The sequence below is a fragment of the Lepisma saccharinum genome, chromosome 18 (genome assembly GCF_977018435.1).
Source record: "Lepisma saccharinum chromosome 18, izLepSacc3.1, whole genome shotgun sequence".
Lineage (NCBI taxonomy): Eukaryota > Metazoa > Arthropoda > Insecta > Zygentoma > Lepismatidae > Lepisma > Lepisma saccharinum.
The window spans coordinates 58656641-58681086 of record NC_139246.1 but is presented as its reverse complement, the minus strand read 5'-3'; the positions used below and the strand labels follow the sequence as shown (position 1 = coordinate 58681086).

Below are 24446 nucleotides of genomic sequence, written 5' to 3'. Positions count from 1 at the left end.
TGTTCTCGGAAAGTTTCTAGAAGCTTTGCCGTCTCTGCCTGTTCAAAAAATGGTTCAAGTGTCAATGGATGGACCAAATGTAAATTGGGCTTTTCTCCATGAATTGTCTAAGCATCTGGTTTCAGATGAAGAAGATCCAGAGCTACTATCAGTTGGTAGCTGTGGTCTTCATGTAATACATGGTGCCTTTCAGCATGGTCACGAGAAATCTGGGTGGAGTGTCCATGAATTTCTTAGATGCGTCTATTAACTATTTCTTTAAAGATTCTTCAGCTCGGCGTGTAGATTACACAAAAATTACTGGCAAGACTGATCTGCCTCGAAAATTCTGTGCTTCTCGGTGGGTTGAAAATGTAGCTGTTGCTGAAAGAGCTATAGCCATTTTCTCTGACTTGAAAAAGTATTTTCACCAGAGTAAACCATTCAAGGGATCATACTGTTTGTCAAGAATTATGGCAGGGCCTAATGATCATTTTTTGCTTGCATGGCTCAATTTCTTCATGACTCTAGCTAGCTCATTTGAGCCTTTTTTGACAATGTTCCTAACCCCCAAAACCTATGTTCCCATTTCTTCACGACTCCCTAGAAAGTGTTGTTCGAGATGTAATGGGGAGATTCATAAAAAGTGACATCTTGAACAATGCAAAAAATAGTTTTAAATTAATGCAAATTGATGTCAGGAATTCTGACAACTTGATTCCTTGACAAATATTGATATTGGAATTGGTGCCAAAGCTGCTTTGGAAGCTAAAGAGGTGAATGAAAAGGAGAAGCTTATGTTTTTTAATAGCTGCAGAATTTTTTTGCAGTCAACAACGGAGAAGATTGTGAAACGTAGTCCCCTTAAGTTCAGGTTGGTGAGAGCTGCTAGTTGTTTAATTCCGAAGCATATGACTCAGTTTCCAAAGCGATGTGCTCAGCGCATGGAAGACCTGATACAGGAACTTCTCAGGAGAAAGAGAATGAAGGCTGTAACTGGTGATAAAGTAATTCATCAGTTTAAGACATTGTTGCACAATGTCAGTAGTGAAAAGGAATTGAAAGAGAAGTTTTGTAACTTTTCAATCAAAACTGATGCACTAGATTATTTTTTTACAGGTGTCATGAAGGGCAAGGATGACTTCTCTGAGTTATGGAGCACTGTTAAGTTGGTTTTGATTTTATCACATGACAATGCATATGTGGAATGGGTTTTCTGTAAATAAGTAGGTTTTAATAGAAAACTTGAAAGAAGAGTTTGTTGTGGGTATTCGGCAAGTTTATGATGCAGTGAAAGTGGTAGGAGGAGTGTCAAATGTACAAGTAAGCAAAGATATGATCCAGAGTGTTAAAGGTGCACGTATTAGATATGAAGAAGCATTGCAAAAGATGATAAAGAAATGTGATCACAAAGAAGACAAAAGGAAAGAAATGAAACTTAAAGCAAATGAGATCTGTGATTTACAAGCCAAACAACAAAAGATGCAAGAAGAAGCAAAGGCTATTGCAGAACAATTTAAGAAAGCTTGAAGCTTCTGAGAAGTAAAGTTTCTTAATTTGCTGTATCAGACGTTAAGTACATTTCTTGTTTTATATTTCAGTCTCAGTAACTTATTATTCCTTTTTAAATCGGTACTAATAGTTGTCACTTCATTTTTGTATGTTTTAAAAATTCCAATAATTTGTCTTAACTATTATTGTACACATTACAGATTAATTGATATTGTATGCATTTATAAACATCTATGAAAAGTGTGAAAATGTTTCAATGTTCTATATCAGATATGTTAGAAATTGCTTCAGAGTTGTTTAAAGTTCTAGAAAACTGGTCATCTTTTTTCTTAATTACATGCAAAGAAGTGTAATTTTATTTTATTGTTGAACTAGTTTTGTTATTTGCATCAGAAAACAACAGTAATAAAGAAGGTGAGGATGGTATGGCTATGAGTAGAAATGGATGAGGCCATTGTAAAATTATAGTAGTCATTTACTGTGCATTCAATACTCTGGAAAAAATATGAGGATTCTGGAAAACTCAGGGAAATCTCAGGGAAAATGGATTTGGAGTTTGCGTGGGAACCCTGTATATATTACCTACTTGTATTTCATAGGTACATCTCTCTTCCATATTAATCTTCGAACACTTTGAAAGATGTAGGCAGTGGAGATGAAATTTTTAAGGAGTACATTGTGGAAGACTAGAAAGTATTGTATAAGGAATGAGGAGACAGACAGTCCATCCTAATAAATATTATGTGCCAGAATAACAAATGGAACACTATCCTCAACTCTTCCATGTCCATCTTTATTCTTGGTTTATTTCTGGCTCTGTTTCTTGTTGTTATTAGCACCTCACTCTTTTCTGCACTGAATTCCTGCTCTTCTGATATCCTCTCTCATGTTACTTTCCTTATTCTTTTCTCTCTTGTTTGTCCCTTCTATCCTTTAATTTCCATCTCCTCCCATCCCCTACTAGTCATCTTTATATCTTTTTTTTCTATCTTACACTCTTTTTTGGTGTCATTCTCTTCTGCTTTTAATGATCTTTAATTCGAAATGCAACATGAGTATGTTACTTGAATTTTGTAATTTTTCTTAAACTCTGACTTTTTTTAAATTCTCAAAAGCAACCCCTTTTATTTTTTTGAAAAAAATATATGTTTTGAAAACATCAATAACTATTTGTGTGCAAAATTTCATAATGGGATGCCAATGGGTTCCTATGGAAATTATTACATTTTTTTGTGTTGTAATGTGTGTAAAATTTGCTAAATTCATTGAATTCCACATTAAAATCATAACTATAAGCTGACTGGTTGATGTTCCAAGTATTCATATTAATCTTTTTTATAAATTTTGGGCTACAAATAGAAAATTTATAATATTTATCAATTTAAATAATAATGTAATGGTACATCTTCTATAAAAATCACATGGCATGTAACAACCTTAATATATAAATGTCAGTGGCATGGCGTGACTTTTAAAAAGTGTTACCGGTATTAATCAGTACGACAATTATGCCTGCTAGACGATATTACACCCCTCCCCCTCCTTTCGGTAAAGAAAACATGTCTTCGAGCTAGATATGTGTTCATTTCGTTCTTGTTTTGTAATCAGCACAGTGATTTAGCCACAAACACTCCAGGAAAGAACTACCACTCATGAGACAGTTAACACAAAAATTTGTCAATTCTTCATCTGTCTCCGTTTCTTTGAAATGAGCTGCGAAGGGGAAGAAGAAGAACCACACTTTTATCGGGTCAGTTTGACGTTTGCGTGGTGAGCACTGAGCAGACGACAGAACTCCGCTCCTTTGTGGAAAGGAAGATCAGCTGTATACGTACTACTGTTGCCAACTTAGTATTTTGGAGCAAGATTTGTCCAAATCACGAATCACACCAAGGAACTATATTTTCGTCTATTACCTAACTGGTCTCAGTTGTAGTTAAATCCAGCCTTGGCTTTGGAGTCTACCTCTAGATGCTTCACAGAAATTGTATTCCTATTTTAGGAGGGATTTAGCTCTTTTCTGCCAATCCGATGTGACAACACTGGCTGCCCCGGTAGATCTGAACGGCAACAGGGCCCCTTAACAGGCATATGAATAACCCCATAAAGTCCTTCCCCGCTCTTTCCCTGCATAGGCACCTTCTTCTCCCTTTTTGCCTCTTCAGGGTAGCGGAACGGCCTCCCTCTTCGCTTCTGTCGTCTGCAGAAAAAATGTCCTAGGCAATATCTACTCGACGGGAACGGTGTTCATTAACGTATTTAACAATGTTGTCATTTTATTGAAACAACTTCATAATTCTTTGCATTTTGCTGTTACCTGCGGTAACACCGGCTACATAAATGTATTATATTATTAACATTTGAGGAGCTTTCAGACCAAAGTGACATTCAACAAGTGACACATGTTGCTTGTCCCTTGCATGTTGCTCGCACTGGGTTGTTTTCTCAATAAAGTGCATCATGTCGCCTCAGTCTCTTCTTCACCCATGCTGGGCGAATGCTTGCTTATAGACTGAAGGGGCTCGTGTTTCTTGTTGTTTATCACTTTGGTGTGAACCCTTGCTGTTTTGATCTGAGATTTCCTTTATAGGTATCTGAAGAATAAATGTATTTAAATCATGCCTCTGAATACAGGGTTATCAAGAATGGTTGCTGGGGTTTTAAACTGTTATTATAAAATACGTACGTATTTAATTGATATACACGTGTGGCATCTTAAAATGTTCAGATAATTTAAAGTTTTAGACTTACCTTGGTACACTTAGATATGGGCGCCATTTGTAGCTCTGGTGCAACTGCAGCTATAGTTGCAATTGCTGCAGCGACCCTCTCTTTAAGGTGTTGGATGTTCCTTATCTTCTCAGCGTACACAATGTTTTTAACGTATCCCCACAGGAAAAAAAACTAGTGGTGTTAGGTCTGGGCTAGGGTATTGGTCCACCCCTTCCAACCCAGACATTTGAGAACCTCTCATTTAAGACATCACAAACAATGCGACTGAAATGAGGAGGAGTTCCATCATGCATGAAAGTAACTCTACTCCCGTTTGTTGTTCCCAGTCTTCAAGTTGTGGAAAAACATACTGTTGAAGCATGTCAAGGTACACATGTCCGGTAATAGTGTTTTCATTGAAGAAGAAGAGACCAACAACAGGATCGCACAGCAGTCCGCAACAGACGTTCACCTTAGATGACCCACAAACGTACTCATTAATCTCCCTCAGTGGCTGTGAACCCCAAATGCGACAGTTATGTCGATTAACGTGCCCATTCACATGAAATGTTGCTTTGTCACTAAAACAAACGTGCTGTAGGAAAGTTGCATCGTCATCGATGTTGTTGAGCATAAATGCAGCAAATTCCACTTGTTTTTGTCTGTCGTTCGGTTTAATTTCATGCAGCATCTGAATTTTGTAAGCACGGAGCCTTAAGCATTTGTGCAGAACATTTTGAACGGTAGTTTTTGGAATCCCTAATGCTAAACTTCTACGAGCAATTGATTTCTTTGGGCTTCTAATTCAGGATTGCCTTATGCGTTCCACATCTTCCTCCGATGTTCTTGGTCGGCCAGAAGATATTCTTTTCTCAACACTACCAGTTTCTCTAAATGGTTTCAGCCACGATTCAAAGCTTTGTCGTCTGAAGGGTTTTCTCGTGGATGCAGACGTCGCCACTTACGTTGCACTGCGACAACTGGTTTCAGTTTGGCATACCACAACACAAACTTAGCCTTCTGTTGAACAGTCCACATCCTGCCACGTGCCAACTCACACTAAAGCGGAGTGAACAGAGTAGTCTCGCAGCCCCACTCCTGCTCCCACGCATGCACCGTTTTAAGCCTCACAGTCGCACAAGGTCACACAAAACTTTAAACTTTTCTGGACATTTTAAGACTCCACACGTGTATCCATTAAATACTTATTTTATAATAACAGTTTAATATCCCGGCAATCATTCTCGATGACCCTGTACAATATAATGATAGGCGAGAGACAAGATATGTGAAGTATTCAAGTAAGTTTTACAGTCATAACAAAAAAGGAACAAGTCTCAAGAGGAATAACTAGCTGCATTTCTTAATTGTTTACAGTGATATGTGGTAGCAACTGATTATGGGTAATCTTTAATGCAACGTCCACCCCCACACTACCCGTTCTGTGCACACACACACACACATGTACACAAATGAATAGATTGTATTGTTGTTTCATTAAAATTTGTGACGTGAAAATTCTAATTTGTTAGAACGTTTTCAGCGGCTGGTGGGTTGAAAGTGAGGATGTAGGGAAGAGAGAAATAGAAATTTCAGTTTTACTTTGGTGGCAGTCTATCTGAAACCCTTCCGGCTGTTAAAAAGGTTGCTGAGTAGTCTCGCAGTCTGCCAGCTTATTGTACCGGAGGATGAGAAGCAAGTAAAAAGAGAGTATTGCTTATGAAATGTGCCTTCGACAAGACAATAAGTACTGCAATTGATCTATTACTGCTAGTCTCAGTATACCTCAGTGAACATCACCAATTGTTTACTGCAAACTTCAGTCAGTTGTCGTTTGTGAAATACTCTTTGAAGTAGCTATATTTTATACTCTCAAAGTGATGCTTTTAAACTGAATTAATTGAAATGGATTATTGTTAAACTAATGTGTGGTCTGTGGTTGATAAAAATTGTTGTTTAGTTTATTTTTAGTATTATGCATAGCCTATATTTTTTTTATATATTAAAACCTTGTGTTTGTATCCTATTCTAAAATGTAAACACAAATATACATTTTTCAATTTGCTTACCTGATATTAAAAGTGATAAATATTATAAATTTTCAAATTATTTGCATTCCAAAAATTATAACCTAGATTAATATGAATACTTGAACATCAACCAGTCGGCTTATAGATATGGTTTTAACATTGAATTCAACAAATGTAGCAAATTTCACACACATTTTGACACAAAACATGTAATAATTTCCATAGGAACCCATTGCCATCCCATTATGAAATTTTGCACACAAATAGTCAATTGACATCTTCAAAACACATTTTTTTTTTTCAAAAAAATAAAAGGGTGTTTTTGAGATAAAAGAAAAATTCAGAGTTTAAGAAAAATTACATAATTCAAGTAACATAGTCATGTTGCATTTCAAATTAAAACTCATAAAAAGCAGAAGAGAATGACGACACCAATTTGAGCTCTCTAGGTCAAATAGTTTTTGATCTACAGCTGTTTAAAGATTTCAAAATGTCATCAAATTTTGGGATTTTTGCGCTTTTGAAAGTCAATAACTCCAAAACTATGAGCCCAAAAATATGAATTTTGGCAGTTTTCGTCAAATATACTGGTACTACTGCTGTGCCAAGAATTATCAATTTCTAACATATCAAGGTTCAGACCATTGGTTGATTTGACATGAAATGACTAGAGGCATGCATATTTCGTTTTTGGCGAAAACACGAAATATGAAATAACACATTCTAATGTTAATTTTTCATATTTCTGAAAGGTGTGAGGTGCTTTTTCCTACCCTCTTTGTCACCAAATGATGTGAAATGAACTGCAAAATGCGAAATAGACTCTCAAACACGAAATTTACCGATTATATACTGACGCGACACTTTCTGAAGTCTGAAGTATCCTGTGAGTTATGCAATTCACGGAAAATTGATTAATTCTGCTGTAAATATTTGAGAAGCAAAAATGGACTCCTTTATACAGGAATAAACTTAATATTCTGGTAATGATTTAATGTGCTATTAGAAGGGATATGTTTATTCTGTGTAATAGTGCAGTTTTTAAATCAAATTTGGGATTATATTCACATTTTTTAAAACCAAAATGTAATTTTATATTGTACTTTTTCACTGCTATAACAGCGAAATTTTATTTTATTTACCACTTTTGAACCCGAAATTGACTGTTTTTGTAGTAAAATTTTGCTTTTTTATTTACCAAAAATATGTGCCTATAGGAATGACCCTTATGCAAATTAACAATATAAATTTTTGAACTTCTGTTTCCAGTTACATAATTTTTGATGTAATAAATGGATTAGTTTCAGAGGTGATTCTTTTTTTTTTTCACCAGTTCTCTCCGGATGCCCTATCTATAATGTTAACTCAGTTCATTACATTATTATACTTCCACAATTTTATTGTGATTTCTGATTACACCAAAGTATTGAAGAATTATTAATGCAGAGTATCTACTGAACTGAAATTCCTTCGATTTAGAAATTAAATTTTGGTTCTGCAATACTTTTGTTTCGAAGCACATATATTTGACTGAAAAAAGAAAACTCCTGCACAGAAATATTCATAAATATGTAGTGGCTACATGCTTATTTTATATTTGGGACTTACTTTTTTCACTCTGATGATAAAACTAATCTCTCACCTTTCAGAATTAGTTTGTAATTTGCTTTAAGTATGTCAGAGATGAAGCAAACACAGGAATTACATCACATGTAAGAAATTTGATCTTTATATAAAACATGGGAACACATAATGGTACCTGTAGTCAGTGTGTCACTGTACTACGAGCAATTGAATTACCAAATACGTAATATTTCTGAATAACGTGTGAATCATAAGACATGTTAAACTGATTTAAAAAATATAACTTACTGAAAAGTCATGCGAAAGTTGTGGTTGAACCTGGGTCTATGGCATTCTTTATCACCAAGCTATCAAGCCAAGGTCTGCTCTCCATACAATTTAGATTTCTGTGTATGTTTTATAATGTACATTGCAGATATACTTCAACTTCCCTTTGCTATTGGACGCCCTTAGACACGTGTCATGTTTTTTTTCACAAACTTGTATTTGTGTGGGGGGAAGGAAGGGGGAGGGGGTTAAGTTAAATAAATGGAACTGGGGCATTCCATGAATCTCAATTTTTAAAGTTAAATGCAGTGTTGTAACTTTATCCTATCTTGTGAGTGAACAATCTAGACTTGTCATTTGGATAAACATTCAAGGATTATACATAATTAAGTTACAATGTACAAGATATTTCACATTATTGTTCCTTTATTTTAACTTTTTGATTTACTTTTGTTTTCTATTGAGTCCCACCCGTGACACCAAAAAGCAATTAATTTCTCCTTTAACTGTTACATTTTCCCCTAAAAATTATTCATTTTTCATCACTTGACAATTTACAGAAACTGAAATATTTTCTTTTTATCAAGTAAAGAGGCAGTGTTTCGTCTGTCCCACCCGTGACACAAAATTGTTCACTTATAGCTATAAATCTGGGAAAGTATTTTAAAGATAGTTATGTTTAATCAACAGTGTTAAGTTTCATATTTCATTGCACAAAACTGTAAGGAAAATGTTGCTTAACCGTCAGTATAATAGTTAGTCACTTTAATGTAAAAAATGTAGTCGTATGTCCCATTAGTGACAATGGAATGCCCCAACTGTTTCCACCATATAAGAACTTAGCCTTGAAATTTTGGAAGCTGGAATTACATTTGAATTTTGTCACTAAGAAATATCCTTTTTAATTATTAAAAGTCTTGTAATTTTAATAGTTTTTTTTATTGTGCCTTACATCTCTGAAAGAAAATGTTACATAACCCCTTCTGCATTTTGTTTTCAGTCCACAACACCAAGTCATAATCTCGGTCTAAATATCCAACAAGTATTGTCCATCATCAAACTGCGTCAGGTTCCTGCACTTCCAATGTCATGCCTTTGCCCACGGCCTGGAGCGAAGAATGCTTGTTTGGCTGCACACGGGATGCCTAGAACTATGGGTTTCAATATTCCTCCGCAAACAAGTAGGAGGCCATGTAGTTCCATCTCCGGCAGAACAGACATGCCGGAATATCCCGAAAATACAGTTTGCCACAAGGGTGGTCAACGCCCCATCTCAGGAACGGATTCCCGACCAAACACTGCAAGAGGAGACGAATATGAAGGAGCGATGATGCCTGCCGAGGGAGGTGGAGCCAAGTTTAAATGTATTTGCCATCCCAAAAATATAGTCAACTATCGTCAAATTCTCCATGGTTTTTTGGAGTCGAATGCAGATCACCTGTCGTTCTTGACAAAGTATCCAGTTACAGCAGGTTCAGGGAAGTCTTTTCCTGCATCTGCAGGCAGCGGGAGGCCGTATGATTTCACTGAAGAGAAAGCATTTACTATTGATTCAGATGGGGGAGAAGGACAATACTTTTACAGCAATCTTAAAGGAAGAGTCAGAGAATTGAGGAATATTCTGCGTATCCTTCACGAGGACTTTTCACGACTACACAGGTCTGAATAAGCTGTTGTGTATTACTTTTAGTAGCATTGAGCCTGTACTACTTTCAATTGGTGCTCACACTTGTTCTAATTCAATTGTTCAGCATTGGTATGTTCATGTAAATGTTAGAATATAAGAACTATAACTAGGGCTCGGAAGTTGAGGAAATATCCTTTTTTTTTTCCTAGTGTCCGAAGACGAGGCACAACATAATATATGTTCATATTTGGTCATTGTAGGTCAGAAAAAAGTGGGTTTTGTCCTTTTTTGCCTTTTTCTGCATTTTTTGGCTTATGAGTCCTTTTTTAGCCTTTTTTTATTGCAACTTCACCTTCTTTCGATTACGTTTTTACTGCCCATTCTCAATTTGAATCATCATCAGTGCATCACCTCTTAAACATCCTTTCTGTAGTAATATATATATAATATGGATAAAAGCAAGGAGGGCCAAAAGGGCTAAGTAAAAATTAAATAAGGTAAAAGGAAACATTCACCGGACAGTAGAAAAATTCAAAATTTTCGCTAATTTATAGCATCATTGGTGTGAGAAGAAACAGAAGACGGAACCGGAAGTTGGGGTCCTACCCAACCCCAACTTCCGGTTCCGTCTTCTGTTTCTTCTCACACCGATGAGCTATAAATTAGCGAAAATTTTGAATTTTCCTACTGTCCGGTGAGTGTTTCCTTTTACCTAATTTGATTTATATATATATATATATATATATATATATATAAATAAATATTTACCCAACTGAGGTAAGGTTTCCGAAGTTCTATTTCTGTAACCCTAGTGTGGTTAGGCCAAATATGATTTTTCAAATTATGTTAATCTAAAAAATATATAATGTCTGAAAGAAGATACATTTCATTCATATTGTTTCCTCGCACTGTGTGTTCCATAGGCTACCACCAGAATTTTGTATTTTTTTATGCATTAAATATGTAATTAAAACTGAAGTTATTAATTAATTTCGATCCCATTTATACGTCCTTTTTTCCATTTTTAGGTCCTTTTTTTATATTTGTAGGTCTTTTTATAGGTCTTTTGACAATTTATAGGTCTTCAACTTCCGAGCCCTAATAATAACTCTGTTGCAACTGTAGCGTATTAATCAACCAGTTCCACAGATTTTACATGAGATCATTGAAATATTCAAATAGCTGTAATTTAATCAGAAAACCAACTTTTCATGTACAATGGTGGTGCAGAATTAATTAAACCTGTGCTTTGAAGAGGGGCTGGGAAAGACTTGGTTTGTCTTTGCAGGATGCACAGAACTGGTCATGAAATTCAATGTTGGTATTAGCTCAACCATTTTTTGTTAATATTTCATTTTCATCTTAATGTATTACGTGACTCTAACTCCTGACATTCCAAAACCTGAAGGTTTATTACTGTATCAATATACACTGAGTGATCATTGAATTATGACCATCCCAGTGCAAAGTGAATGCAACTCGTTGATTAGTAGATACTGCACATTTGGCCATGATGTGTAGGAGAAGGACCTGTCAGACTTTGAGACGGGATAGATTGTGGGACCACGTGGGTTGTTGACACAATCTCATGTTTGCAGGCTGCCATAGTGAGAGTGTAATCAGATTGGCATCAACATGAATAAACAACTAGGTATCTACCAGTGGAATTGCCGAGGGCAAGGGCAATGATGTGGTAGGTGATCACCAGATCGAAAGACTCATACGGGCCAGCAGACACAGCACGGTGCAACAAACATGCATATTGGATGTTTCACAAGGCATGCTGGTCTGCTGAGTCGTAATTTTTAGCTCACTACATGGATAGCTGTGTTCATATTTGGTATGTGAATTTGGGTGTATGGTGGTAGACTGGCAGTTACTTGAACCTTTGTTGCATGTGAAAAATTTATGAATGGTGCTTGCTATTGGCAACTACTTGGTGGCATGGTATACCCAACCATAAAAAAAGGTAAAGTGCTCCCCTGTGCTTAGCACCATGCCATGACGGCGTATAGGGGTGTGGGGATAATGCCCCACACTTTCTTGACCCGGTCATGAGTGGGGGTGATGTGATCAGCATCATGCCCCTGACCACCTGTACCCCCCCCCCAGGGTTTCCCCCAGGTACCCATGTCTTTCGAAGCTGGGTGGGCGCCAGGGCCGCTTCCGTTAGAAAAGTTCCCGGATTTGAACCGGCCAGGTATCGAACCCGGGACCTTTAGCATGGTAGTTACCGACTGAGCCACCGTGGCCACTGGTGTACCCAACCATGTTATACTATTTCCAGACTGTTGATGGATGATGCTAGCCTTTGTGGCAGAGTGGTCAGCACAGTATGCTGCTATACCAGGATCCCAGGTTCGAATCCTGGCCTGGGTGTTAATTGTGAGTGTCCCTTCATCACTCATCTTCATCTTCACGATTAGCCAAAAGTAGCAGAAATGCAAAGTAAAATAAAACAAAACCAATCAAATAATTATGATGATGGAGATGACAGTACACCTTACCATCATGCAGGACTTATTTGAGGAACACAGGTCGGAATTTCAGCATGCTGAATGGCTCCTAAACTCCCCAGATATAAACTCAATAAAGCATTAGCAGGACTTTATGGAACAGCATGTCAAACATCTGCCTGGTTGACCATACCTTCAGACTACTTCCATCATCTTGTTTTAGTCACTGCCATGTCAGAGCTACTGTTCTACAGACGAAAGTATGACCTACATGGTATGCACTCGTGGAAGCTTACATCGAATAAACCTGACTGGTAACCCGAGAACACTTATTTGAACCTACACAGTATTAGGTAGGTGGTCATAATTCAGTTTTCGCTGAGTGTATGTCTTCTATCTCTTCCTATCCTGGGCAGCACGCATGCAGACGAGATACTTTCAGCACTTGGTGTTGATAGTGATCTGCGTGGCATTTCTCCACTCATTCCGCCTCTCCCCACTAGAACTTTTCTGCACCTTTGGTTGGCTTGTCTCTAAGTGCCCTTCCAACAGAAACACCAAGTCTACTATCAGCAGTGGTTTTTAGAGCCTTGATTGCAGTACCCCAATATTTTAAGTCTTTTATACAGATGGCTGCAAGTCAGTCAAATCATTTGGTTGCACATTTATTGTGGACTCTGAAAGTTGCAGTTATGTATTACATCATGCATGTTCGATATACCCGGCAGAACTCTATGCAGTCCTAAAGACCCTGTACATTCACGCTTTTCAAAGAGTCCTTACATTCACTGATTCGATCAGAGCACTCCAGACTCTGGAATCGCTGACTTTCAGATACACTCTACTGCACTGCATCCTTCGACGGCTCGTGTCCTTATCTGCCAGAGTTGAATTTCACTTATGTTGGGCCCCTAGTCACTTGGGCATAAAGAGGAATGAAGCAGCCAGGGACCCACACAATGTGTTTCGTTGCTCCTTGTTTGACATGTGGCAGGAAGAGTGGGATCAGTTTAATGGTGAACAAGCTTCGCGCTATCAAGCCTGCCACTGGTGCATGCCGTTCCCCAACCCTCCCATTAAGACGACCTCATTTTAATTCGACTTTGAATTGGACACCGCCATCTCACTCATGGTCTTGCTGCAAGGGCTGGACCCTCCACTGTGTTGTGTATGTTATTTTACTTGCCTCCAACAGAGTTTTATTAACCTTCCAAACTTTTTATCTTCCAGGTTGAGAGATGATGATAGTATTTTAAGAAATGTTTTTAGCTTTTTGCTAAGAGTAAGCCTCTTCTGAGGAAGTTTTTAGTTTATGCTTATGAAAGGGTTTTTCCTCGTATTCTCTAGTTTATTCTTGCCTTTTTAATGTGTTGTGTATGCCCTGTGCAGGCCTCTTTACAACCTTGTACACTTTTAGCTTTTCTCAAGGGGGTCTTTGTACCTTTTTTAACTTTAAGCTAAGGTTTTTAGATAAGAGGATTTTTCCTCGTATACTTTTAAGGGTGCAAAGTGGCCATATTTGCCGATGCACCCATCAATTTGAACTCATCATCATTATCATCTATCCTGGGCAAGATCAACCACCCTTGAGCATCCTTGTCAATTTCATTGGGGTCATCTTCACCGGTCTTCCTACAGGTCTCCTGCTATCAGGTTTTCTAACAAGAATCTGTAAAGTTTTTTCCCCCCTCTCCATATACTTACATATGGTATCTCTGGGGCAGTTCACCCAAAATGCAGAAAATTTTTATTTAGCAAAAACGCATATTAAAAATTTATGAAGAATGTATCCCTCTCAAACCCAACAAAACAAATTTTCAATGAATTTCAAATATTACCTCTTCCATGTTTGTACATATTAGAAACATTGTACTTTATTCATACAAATTCTAAAATCTTCTCAAAAAATCTGGACATACACAAGTACAGCACTCGTATGCATAACTCCCTCTACATCCAAAACACACAGTGGTCTAGGATTTCAAGATATAAAACTCTATAACAAGCTGCCAGAGGATTTCAAGAATCATATTCCAACCAAATTTAAAATAGCAGTAAAAAGCTTGCTTATGAAGTATTTGTTTTATAGCCCAGAGGAGTACTTAGATCATATTTTTCATTAATAGACATAACCTTTGATTTTTCTTCTATTTTTATGTTATTTTATTTTTATGTTCACTAATAGCCATAACCTTTGATTTTTCTTATATTTTTTATGTTATTCTATACTCTTTTATACTTTTTAATATGCGTAACTATGTGTTAATTCCTTTGTACTCAAAATTATACAGGATCCGTTCTGAAAGTATCCAAACTGTCCGCAGCGTGGCACGAGAATCGGTCGAGGGTTCGGGTAAGCTGCGCCAGGTGGCAGTGGGGACCTTAACCTTCAAAACAAGGCCTCGCTCAGTTGCCTGCGAGCAGTGGTTGAGGTGCAATCGCTCGTGTTGTGTACAGGGAAAAAACGTTGCGTCGAGAATTTGCAGTTGGTGGATTTGGTGAAAATGGAGTGCACTTTGGAACAGTGCTACGCTGTTTAATTTTGTGTTAAATTGAAAAAAAAAACTTTACGGAGACTTTAACCATGCTACGGGAGGCTTACGACCCCGAAAGCAAGAGACAAAGTTCAGAATGGCACACCCCCGCATGCCCTCATCAAAAGAAGGCCCGGATGTCAAAATCAAAGGTGAAGACAATGCTCCTTGTCTTTTTCGACGTGAAGGGGGTCGTGCACAAAGAGTTTGTACCTGCTGGGACCACCGTGAATGCAGCTTACTACAAAACAGTGCTTCAGAGGGTCCAGCGCGTCCGGTCTGACATCGCCGACAGGTGGGTGCTTCACGACGACAAGGAGCCGGCTCACACCTCGCTGTTGGTTGGTGAGTTTTTGGCCAACGTACGCGAGGCAACGCTGCCTCATCCCCTTACAGCCCAGACTTGGCACCGGCTGACTTCTTTTTGTTTCCCAAGGTCAAAAGGATGCTCAAGGGGAAGCATTTTGCGTCAATTGAAGAGGTTCAAGCTGCCACGACCCCCGCATTAAAGAGGGTGTCAGTCAAGGACTTCCAGGACTGCTGTGAACAGTGGAAAAGTCACTATACTCACTGTATTGAGGCTGAAGGTGCCTACATTGAAAAATATTGACAGCAGTTGTAATTGTCATCAATAAATTGTTTGCAAATAAATAAATTCGGATACTTTCAGAACAGACCCTGTACATGTAATTGACCTGACCTATCCCATATCATAGTGCTATTTGTACTTATATGATCAAGTGGATGGAAATAAATCATATCATATCACACACACTTAAGTGTAGTTTTTAAATGAAATTTAGGGTTACATTCACCATGTTAACACCAAATTGTCATTTTATATATCACTTTCGATCCCAAAATATGCCCAGTTCTTGTACCGACATCTTCATTTTATTCACCATAAATATGTCGCTCTAATGGTATGTGTCTGCCCAACGAAGCCTTCTTGATTTCATTATTCTAACAATGTCAGTAAACAATGAATGTAAATTATGCAGTTCAGCATTGTGTACCCTTCTCCAAGTGGACAAAAATCAAGAAGGCTAACCACGTGGTAATTGCTCCTATTTTCACCCTTTTGGGAAAGGGCCCTGCTTTTGCAGCTACTCAGGTATTGGCAAAAGAAAAATAATTTCTTGTCATCCAGTCGGAAAAGGAACTCATGCTATTTCAGACAAAAATAACATTAATTCTGGTACACGTGCACATAATGCATGTAATGACAGAAACTCAATATATATGTTTCTTCAAAACTTACTGTCATGCCTGATGATCGTAAGAATTATAAACAAGATGTCATTTCTTGCAGATACTTGTTCAGATTTTACTTTGATTAACATTAGAGACTTTTGTTCTTGTTTACAAGGTTGCTCCATTCTTAAAGCTGCGAATGGTAATCACTTCATGGCTGTGATTCAGATATTTTTGTAGATATTATAGAATTTATGATGTATTTTAACAATATATTAAAATATCAGTATGTACAGTAATAACCTTCTAGAACATTATTGTCATCAGTTCAAGATTGTGGTTAAGTGTTTGTATTTGTACTCACTTTGTTCTCTTTCTTGTCATTTATGTACTGACATTCACAAAGTCATTACAAGGATGTGCAGAGACTATCTTAACTTGTTATTTCTTGTAGTTATCTAGTCCAGATTCCTCTGAAGTTCACCATATTTAGTATGTGATATTAAGATATAGAGCATTGCAGCATGGTGCTGCTCTCATCACCTTCATTTGTGACCAAGATTATGAGTTGATTTACTTAAAAAAAACAACTGTGCCACCAAGTCAGGGAAGCACCTAACCATTTCAGTTCTTTAATCTCGAGTTACACTTGTAGTTTCTGTGACCAAGTGTGTCTAGTTCATAAGCCTCTTTCTATCCCACTCAGTTTCATATTAGAAAGCTCTTCCCTTTTATCTTTCTTTTGTTCATTCATTCCTATTTTTAATTGTAGGAGATACCAAACTCTACAAACTGGAGTTGAAGGAGATTCAATTGCTGAATGTGATGCTGTCGAACAACTTCTGGAAATTGAAGATGAACTAAGGTCCAAAGAGGATGAAATCACCGTCGTTATGTCTTTATATAGAGAGGTATTTATGCATTGTTAGTTAGATGTATCAAATTGTTACTACACTTCAGGAGGGAAGAAACATCTGTGTTTCACTCTTGATATTGTGCAGTAAAGACAAACACTATGAAAGCTTATGTATTGAAAATCCCCCTTCAGTAATTTGGTTTATTATTCTAGATAAGAAATTCAAAGTACAGACTAACAAACTCTTGGGCTTTCTCAGAGCCTCCCTGATGGTGCAGTGCTAGCCTCATTGCCTTCTAATCAAGGGATCCCGGGTTCGATACCCAGTGGAGGCACAGTGGTTCGGATCCCACTTTAAACTGTAGGTCCAGTCCCGATTAGCCTTAGTGTGCATAAAGTGGACTTAAAACACCAAATCAACCAAATCTTGGGCTTTCTCCAACAATTGCCATATGCACTACCCATCTGTCTTTCGTTGATGTAATTACTTGGATATGAATACAGAATATGCAATTCAAAATTATGTAAGATTTTGTTCTCTCCTGTTTCTTCATCTCTTCTTTTATTTTAAATGGCTAATCACAGAGTAATATCAAACTTTAACACTAATGAAGCTATGTCTTACATAATATACGAGGTGTGGCTAGAAAAAAACTGGATTGATGTTGCTATCGACAAACGGCAAGCGCGTCAAGCTCAAGCGGTGCATGAATGTATAACGTGATATCCTGCCTATCGACTGTGTGCTTGCCCAGGGTGCACGGTACTCAGTCCCGCTGTAATTTGTGGACGACGTGAACTGTACATCTGTGTTCCGTCATTAAGTGTGAAAGTGGAACAATATGAAGTTTCTTATGAAACTTGGAAAATCCGCCACAGCAACTTATATCAAGGAAGTGTACGGAGATGAGTGTTTACCAAGCACGCAAGTGTTTGAGTGGTTTCAAAGGTTTAAAGAGGGACGAGAAGTGATTACAGACGACTCGCATCGTGGATGGCCTTGCACGATAAAAACAGAATCAAACATTGCAAATGTCAGTGATTTGATTTGAAAAGATCGTCACTTGAGTATTTGAGCTATTTCTGAATTAACAGGAATTGACAAAGAAAGTGTTTGTCAGATTTTACATGAAAGTTTCAACATGAACAAAGTGTGTTCGAAATTGGTGCCATGAAACCTGACAGTGGAACAAAAGGACACTCGAGTGAACATTTGTGGTGACATTTTAAGAAACATTGACACAGACCCTACATCCTTAGAGAGAGTGATAACCTATGACGAATCATGGTTTTTCACCTATGGTCCTGAAACTAAGAGCCAATCAATGCATTGGAAAAGCCCGAGTTCGCCACGACAAAAGAAAGCTTGAATGAGCAAATCAAATTTCAAAGCCATGATGATTGTTCTTTTCGACATCTGTGGGATTGTGTACGTTAATTGGTTACCCAAAGATCAAACTGTCAACCAACATTATTACATTACAGTGCTGAATGACCTTTCATGAGTAAGTAAGAAGACGACGACCTGATATGTGGAAAAGCAAGTCATGGATTCTTCATCAGGACAATGCTCCTGCCCACACGACATTGTCAGCCAAGGCTTTTATGGCCAAGCATGGGATCCCATTGTTAGAACATCCACCCTATTTGCTGGATCTCGCTCCATGCAATTTCCCCCCCCCCCCAAAAAAAAAGGTCAAATCAGCACTGAAAGGAACCAGATTTACGACCATAGAATCTGTGAAAACAAAAGCGATGAACATGGTTTCAGAAAATGATTTCCAGCACTGCTTCCAGCAATGGAAGATTCGTATGGAGCAGTGTATCGATAGTGCAGGGGAGTACTTTAAAGGCGATAACGTTCATATTGTTCAAAATAACCAATAAAAGATTTTGTAGCAACAGTCCAGTTTTTTCTAGCCACACCTCGTATGTTATTTCAGTCATTATTTATAGTTGAAATCCACTTCCATACATCACTGCTCAGTGGGACCAATGTCCTCAATACCTGACCAAAAGTCTCACTTGCTTGTCTCATTGCATATTTTTCTTCTCTGTTCCACAGTCAGTAAGAGCAGAGAGGAAGAGCAACATGAAACTACATTATTAGGTAAACAAAATCCCATTTCCAGCACTATGGTATCTTACTTATCCATGGGTGACAATTTTCCATGTTTATAAATACAGTGAATCATTTTTGCATTTCTACATATCTGTTGTTTACCACCATGCCTTGACACTGGCTTTTGGGGGGGAGGGGGAGAACCCCTTTCTACAGGACTTGTACTAACCATTATTATCAATGGCTACTTAAGCATAGTGCTTATCACACAATCCTCACATATTTTTGTTTATCTGCCCTTCTGGTACTTTTCCTCGATCTATTTGTGTGTTTATATATATATCACACTCGCTTACAATTTTCACAATTTTAATGTGATGATGTGAATCAATAGAGCTCGTGTGAAATATCTTGTGGGTTGGGAAATAATGATTGTGAGGGACATGAGAGATACCATTTTAGCTTCATGCAATCTAGGCTGGAAACACTGAAGTTTAAAAATTTGACTGCAGATGTGTATGCATTGGAAGTGAATTTAAAAGTTAAATTAGATGCTGCTTAAATAGTACTTGTCCATATTGTGTTCATAATCACTATTTACACCACACACTAGGTTTCCAGGAAGACAACAGTATGTGGCTACTATATAAATCAACCTCCAGTGGGTGAAACCAAAAGAGGAAATATTAGATGCATTTGTTACATACATATCTACACTACTTCTCAACATAATCACCAAGTGAATTGAAACACTTGTCATACCAACATGCCAACCTCCAACAGAATTCATCATATCCTGTGGCAGGCAAACTCATGATATGTTTGCAAAGAAAACAAAACAAAACTGAGCTGCCATGGTGATACAGTGTTTGCACAGAAATGATCAGTAACCAGTTGGGTTCCGCCACAGTTTCACACCATTCTTGAAGCCTTTGCATTCATTCTGTTTCATCGGTGCTGCTCCTTGGAGCAAGCAAGGAGGCATAGCTGCCACTATCAATGCTCCCGCCAAGTACAAATTTTGCTCTGTGATTTGACTTTTGCAAGCTGAAAGACACCATGCAGCTGGTATTCACGGGAGGATAGATGTAAGTGAAGGATATTTCAAGAACAACAAAGAGCCAATGTATGAGGTTGGCCAAACTCACACGTGGGAATTTTTTATGACAAGGGCATCTCAATGATGGGCGGCTCAATTCGCTTGGTGATTATGTTGAGAAGTAATGCAGATATGTACCTAGGTATGTAATAAATGTACACACTAACTTTTAGCCCCTTCCTTTTTGTTTTGTTTTACCAGCTCACAGTCCGTTTTTCTGGATAATCCTTGTATCATTTTGCTATTTGAGAATTAGAGACAAAAATACACTTTAACTTTTGTTTGGGATGGGACAGATCAAGCAAGCATATCAGTGTATCACTCTGTAGAATTGCACAGAATTTTCTTGATCCAATATTTTAAAAGTAGGAGTACAATGTTTTATGATTAACCATAAATTACTAAATATATGGTTCCTTTTTCCAAGACAAGAACCATTGCAGTCATTGATGACACAAAATAAAGAAGTAATCAAATCATGGGTCTTAACAGAACATTGGCACAGTAAAATGTGTTAATCAGTTAAATTTTATGTTGGTATCTGATCACATTGATTAAAATGTCATGTCAGTCTATCTCTGATTTTAGTGTGTACTTGCTTCAGGATTTTTTTAAAAAAATCTTTCCTTATTTATTTTTAATTCTCAACAATACATGTGCATAACAGTATAAAAATTTGAATCAAAAGCAGTAGAGAGAGGCAAGTTGCTCCTCGAAAGTTGTGTTTAGTCTGCATACTTCGGACAATAAGAAACAGTTTCTGTACCTGAGAACACCTGTTCGAATCACGATGCCAGGAAAGCTACAAATCCTACCATGTATGTGTTGTCATTTTCTTAACTGCAAATTCTTATGTTTTCTCTCTGTACAGATAAATGCACTCAAAGAACAAATTAAAGCCCTACGTCAGAAAACAAGCTTAGCAGCTACAAATATTCAATCACGGCAAGCTGTACCAACACGACGAGCATTGCTCACACGAGATGCCACTTCTTCTGTGCGCTTAATTAAATTGCTGCGTCAAATACAACAATTCCAGGAACGTTTACGAAATGAATAACTTCACCACCACAACTGGTATTTTGTTACAAATTTGAATTGAGTACATACTGGAAATTAAACTTCAGATATTGATGTTTTTTTTAAATAAAGTACAATTTGTGATATTTTAAAAAAAAGCAAAATTCATATATTGACCTCTGTACCTGCTTCTGACATTTTTTGTAATGTGTGAATAATTGAATGTTTAGAGAGAAATGTAAATGTGCATCTGATAATTCTTGAATAAAAAATTCAAAATAAGATTGTATTTTTCAACAGAAAACCACATTTGTGTATAAAGAACTTTTATATTGTATTCTATATTTTGTGTGTGCTGTGTTTTCCAATGATGTCTTGTAGTGTTTCTTAATTGTATATTTGAAAAAAAAATGTATTTATAAAATGCAAATATACATATATATTTTTTTACTGCATTGTAATTCTTTTTTCCTGTTAATTTAACCACATATCTCTTTCTTTTATAGATTATTTTTTAAATCATAGCTAATGAATAGCTTCCTCATATCCAAATGATGCAAGTTGCCCAGGGTACGATCCTCAGTGGAAGCCCCAAGATTCAGTGTTTCAGTCTTCCAGCATCAGGATGTCAACTGGGGGAGCTACCTGAAGGCAATCTATTGTAGGAGCCTCCGTTTGAAAGCCAGAAAACAACCCCCTCCCCTCCCTTCCATCTCCCTCGCCTGTATCATCACATTACTGCCTGAACATAGGCAGTAAATTGTGTTATGAATAAAAATAGATCAAAAATGTTACAAATATAAACACACATAATGTGTTAGTGCAATTAATTCTGATGTTCAGTAAATTAAGATTGCCACGTTGAAATCCAAATTTCTGAGCAGTTACAGGGCAGAGTAGAATCCAACGTTTATTTAACTAGACATAAAAATAAACATAATAAGCAATATAATATTTTCCACTTAAGAAAACAAAGATTTGTTTCCAGCACCAAAAATTTCTAGATATTTGACAGATTTTCATAATAATGTAACTTTCTAATGAATCACGAGCAGCACCACAACAAACACAATCTGTATCTAGGTATCATTAAAAGATCACAAAATAAATTAATATTTTTTCTGTTATAATTTTTAGTTACTTTCTTCATTCAGAAGTTATCCTTCATAACAAATAACAACACGACACGTGGTGCAACAGCCCATGACTTATGAGGTGATGTGTGGTCAGCATGACAAACCCTCAGTTATGGTTTTCCGTAACCAGGTTATGCTACTCATTCGTAGCTCTCCAATTTCTTTGATGGTGTGTTGCCACAGGCCGAAATCTCTGGATAGAAGTTGTTACGCTGTGCCCCATGAGACTCGAACCTGTGTGTCCCAAAGTATGATGCCTCAGACTGCCGCCCATGTTGCAGGACAGTTATCCTACATGTTGAAACTAAACCTTGAAATGTTATGACAATTTTCTTAAAAAAATGCCTTAAACCATATTCTTTATATGAAGGCTTCATGTATTAACATACAACTACAGAGTACCTGTTCAGAAAAAAATGTTCCTTAGAAACTTGCTCTCTTTATTTCAGCAAGGGCTGAAATGGTTGCTTGTTGAAGTTTCCTAGTGTTTGTGTTTGAATATCTCAGATGGGTCACATGGGAAAATCTAAAACTTGGTGTAAATAAAGTCACATAAGTACTTTTAGAATTTACTGCTTTACCCTCAGTAAATTGTCAAATAACACTAAAATCAAGCCTTTAGATTTATTCAAGCAATCTAATAATTAGTATTTTTGTGGATTACTTCGTCAATTATTTTATATCATCCTCGCAAATATGCATTCAACAAACAAACAACCTAACCTGTCTCAAATCATAATTGATATGTTTGACATTTTTAACAATAGATGTCAGGGGCTTTCAGTTTTGTTTTTATGCTTACTCTCAAACAAAGAGAGAGAGAGAGTGACGCTCAGTCAGATACGCGAGACAATATGGCCGAGTGTGTGCGGTGATTTCATTCCGTCCATCGCATCACATTGCATTGCAGCAAGTTTGTACATATATGTAATCTTTGTTTTAGTCAATATATCTTCGTTATTATCAGAGAGAGTCATTTGCAATCATCCGAGTCGTATCACCTTATGGAATACAATAAGGTCCTCCACTCGAGAGGCATGGGTTTGTGATAAAGCGACATGCAGTAAGTACTATCATTTTCCTTGGTGTGCATCGTACAAATTAGGCAGACCCATCTCGGCCCAACGTGCAAGCACATTTTGGTTCATCACTAGCCACACACAAAACATTCATTTTGATCCTTACCGGCACGGGTGTTTCAGCTACGTGATATTCTATTCAAGGTCAAGTGCTAGTGCAGTGCAGAAACAACAGTTTCTTACAGCAGCCTTATTGCCAACAATGCAGCTCCATTGTCGTTCGCAGCAAAGAAATGTAAACAGCTGGACAATTCTTTTCATTCATCAGTTTCTTCACGACAACAGCGCAGGAGGTCGGTAAGTATATTTTACTTGTCGGGCTCATTTCCTTGCATTTATTTCCTTTAACCTTTCATGTTAAAGTAATGCTGAGTAACAAATAAGTAATGTTATCAACAGTTAACTTGAAAATATGTTAACATGGTTACATTTCGTAACTGTTTAAACCTTTGTCTTCTGTGCTAAGGCGAATGAATTTTCAATTATACTGAAGAAAGTTCAACAAACTTGGTGTAAAAATTTGAAAAATAACTCACTTTTACCATAGATGTAAGTGATTTTTGGGTTGTGCAAGGTACAATGATTGAATGCTGGGAAATTAGTTTGTGAATACAAAATTTGCATGATTTTTTGCTCTAAACTACATCCCATAGTAGGGCTAAAACAGATCAAATTGCAGTTATTCACTGAAAGAAAGCTCTGCACTGTCCACAACCTGTGAAAAAGCAAAATGATTATGCATAATGTAGAGTGGAGCTATAAAGACACTAAAGGTAGGAATGAATGGGAAAATTGGAAAAAGAAATAAAAGGTATGGTGTATAAGTGTTGTGTGCTCAATTGCAGGGGCAATTATGATGAAAGGTAAGAGTAACGTTCACATTTCTTCAAGATGTTGCTGAAAATGAGAAATGTGTAGGGCAATTCCATGTGATAAAAATGAAAGTTAAGTAACAAAGGTTTCATAAATGAATAACAGAAATAGTTCATGATGTAAAGATTTCATGTGTCCGGAATAGGCATCTAATGCGAGTATACTCTTAGATTTGGTCAATTTTAATCTCTTGTCAACACGTTTTTTTAGAAATATCAAATAATTTATGTAAATCTGAATTGCAACGTTAAGATGCGTTGTTGCTTATGATTGCAAAATATTTTGTTTCAAGGTGCTACCAATCAATTGTTCACCATTACCAAAAGATTTGGTCAAGTTCTATTTGTTTGTCTTTCATAATCTTGTGTAGTAGTAGTTGTGTGTTTGTTTTTTTCTTGTGTGGTGGTTGTTATGTGTTTGTGTGTC

The 24446-nt window shown here is 37.1% G+C and overlaps 1 protein-coding gene across 6 annotated transcripts in view; it reads left to right on the top strand.

Annotated features, from left to right (window-relative positions):
* LOC146002598 (uncharacterized) overlaps nucleotides 1–21387 on the top strand; it is a 56453-nt gene extending 35066 nt beyond the window's left edge. For all 6 annotated transcript variants that reach the window (XM_083140553.1, XM_083140548.1, XM_083140549.1 and 3 more), the window contains 3 exons: nucleotides 9085–9743; nucleotides 16668–16806; nucleotides 20784–21387. In XM_083140553.1, coding sequence (XP_082996679.1) covers nucleotides 9085–9743; nucleotides 16668–16806; nucleotides 20784–20972 — 987 coding nt within the window. In that variant the 3' untranslated portion in view covers nucleotides 20973–21387. The remainder of the gene's footprint in view (nucleotides 1–9084; nucleotides 9744–16667; nucleotides 16807–20783) is intronic.
* Nucleotides 21388–24446: the final 3059 nt, after the last annotated feature.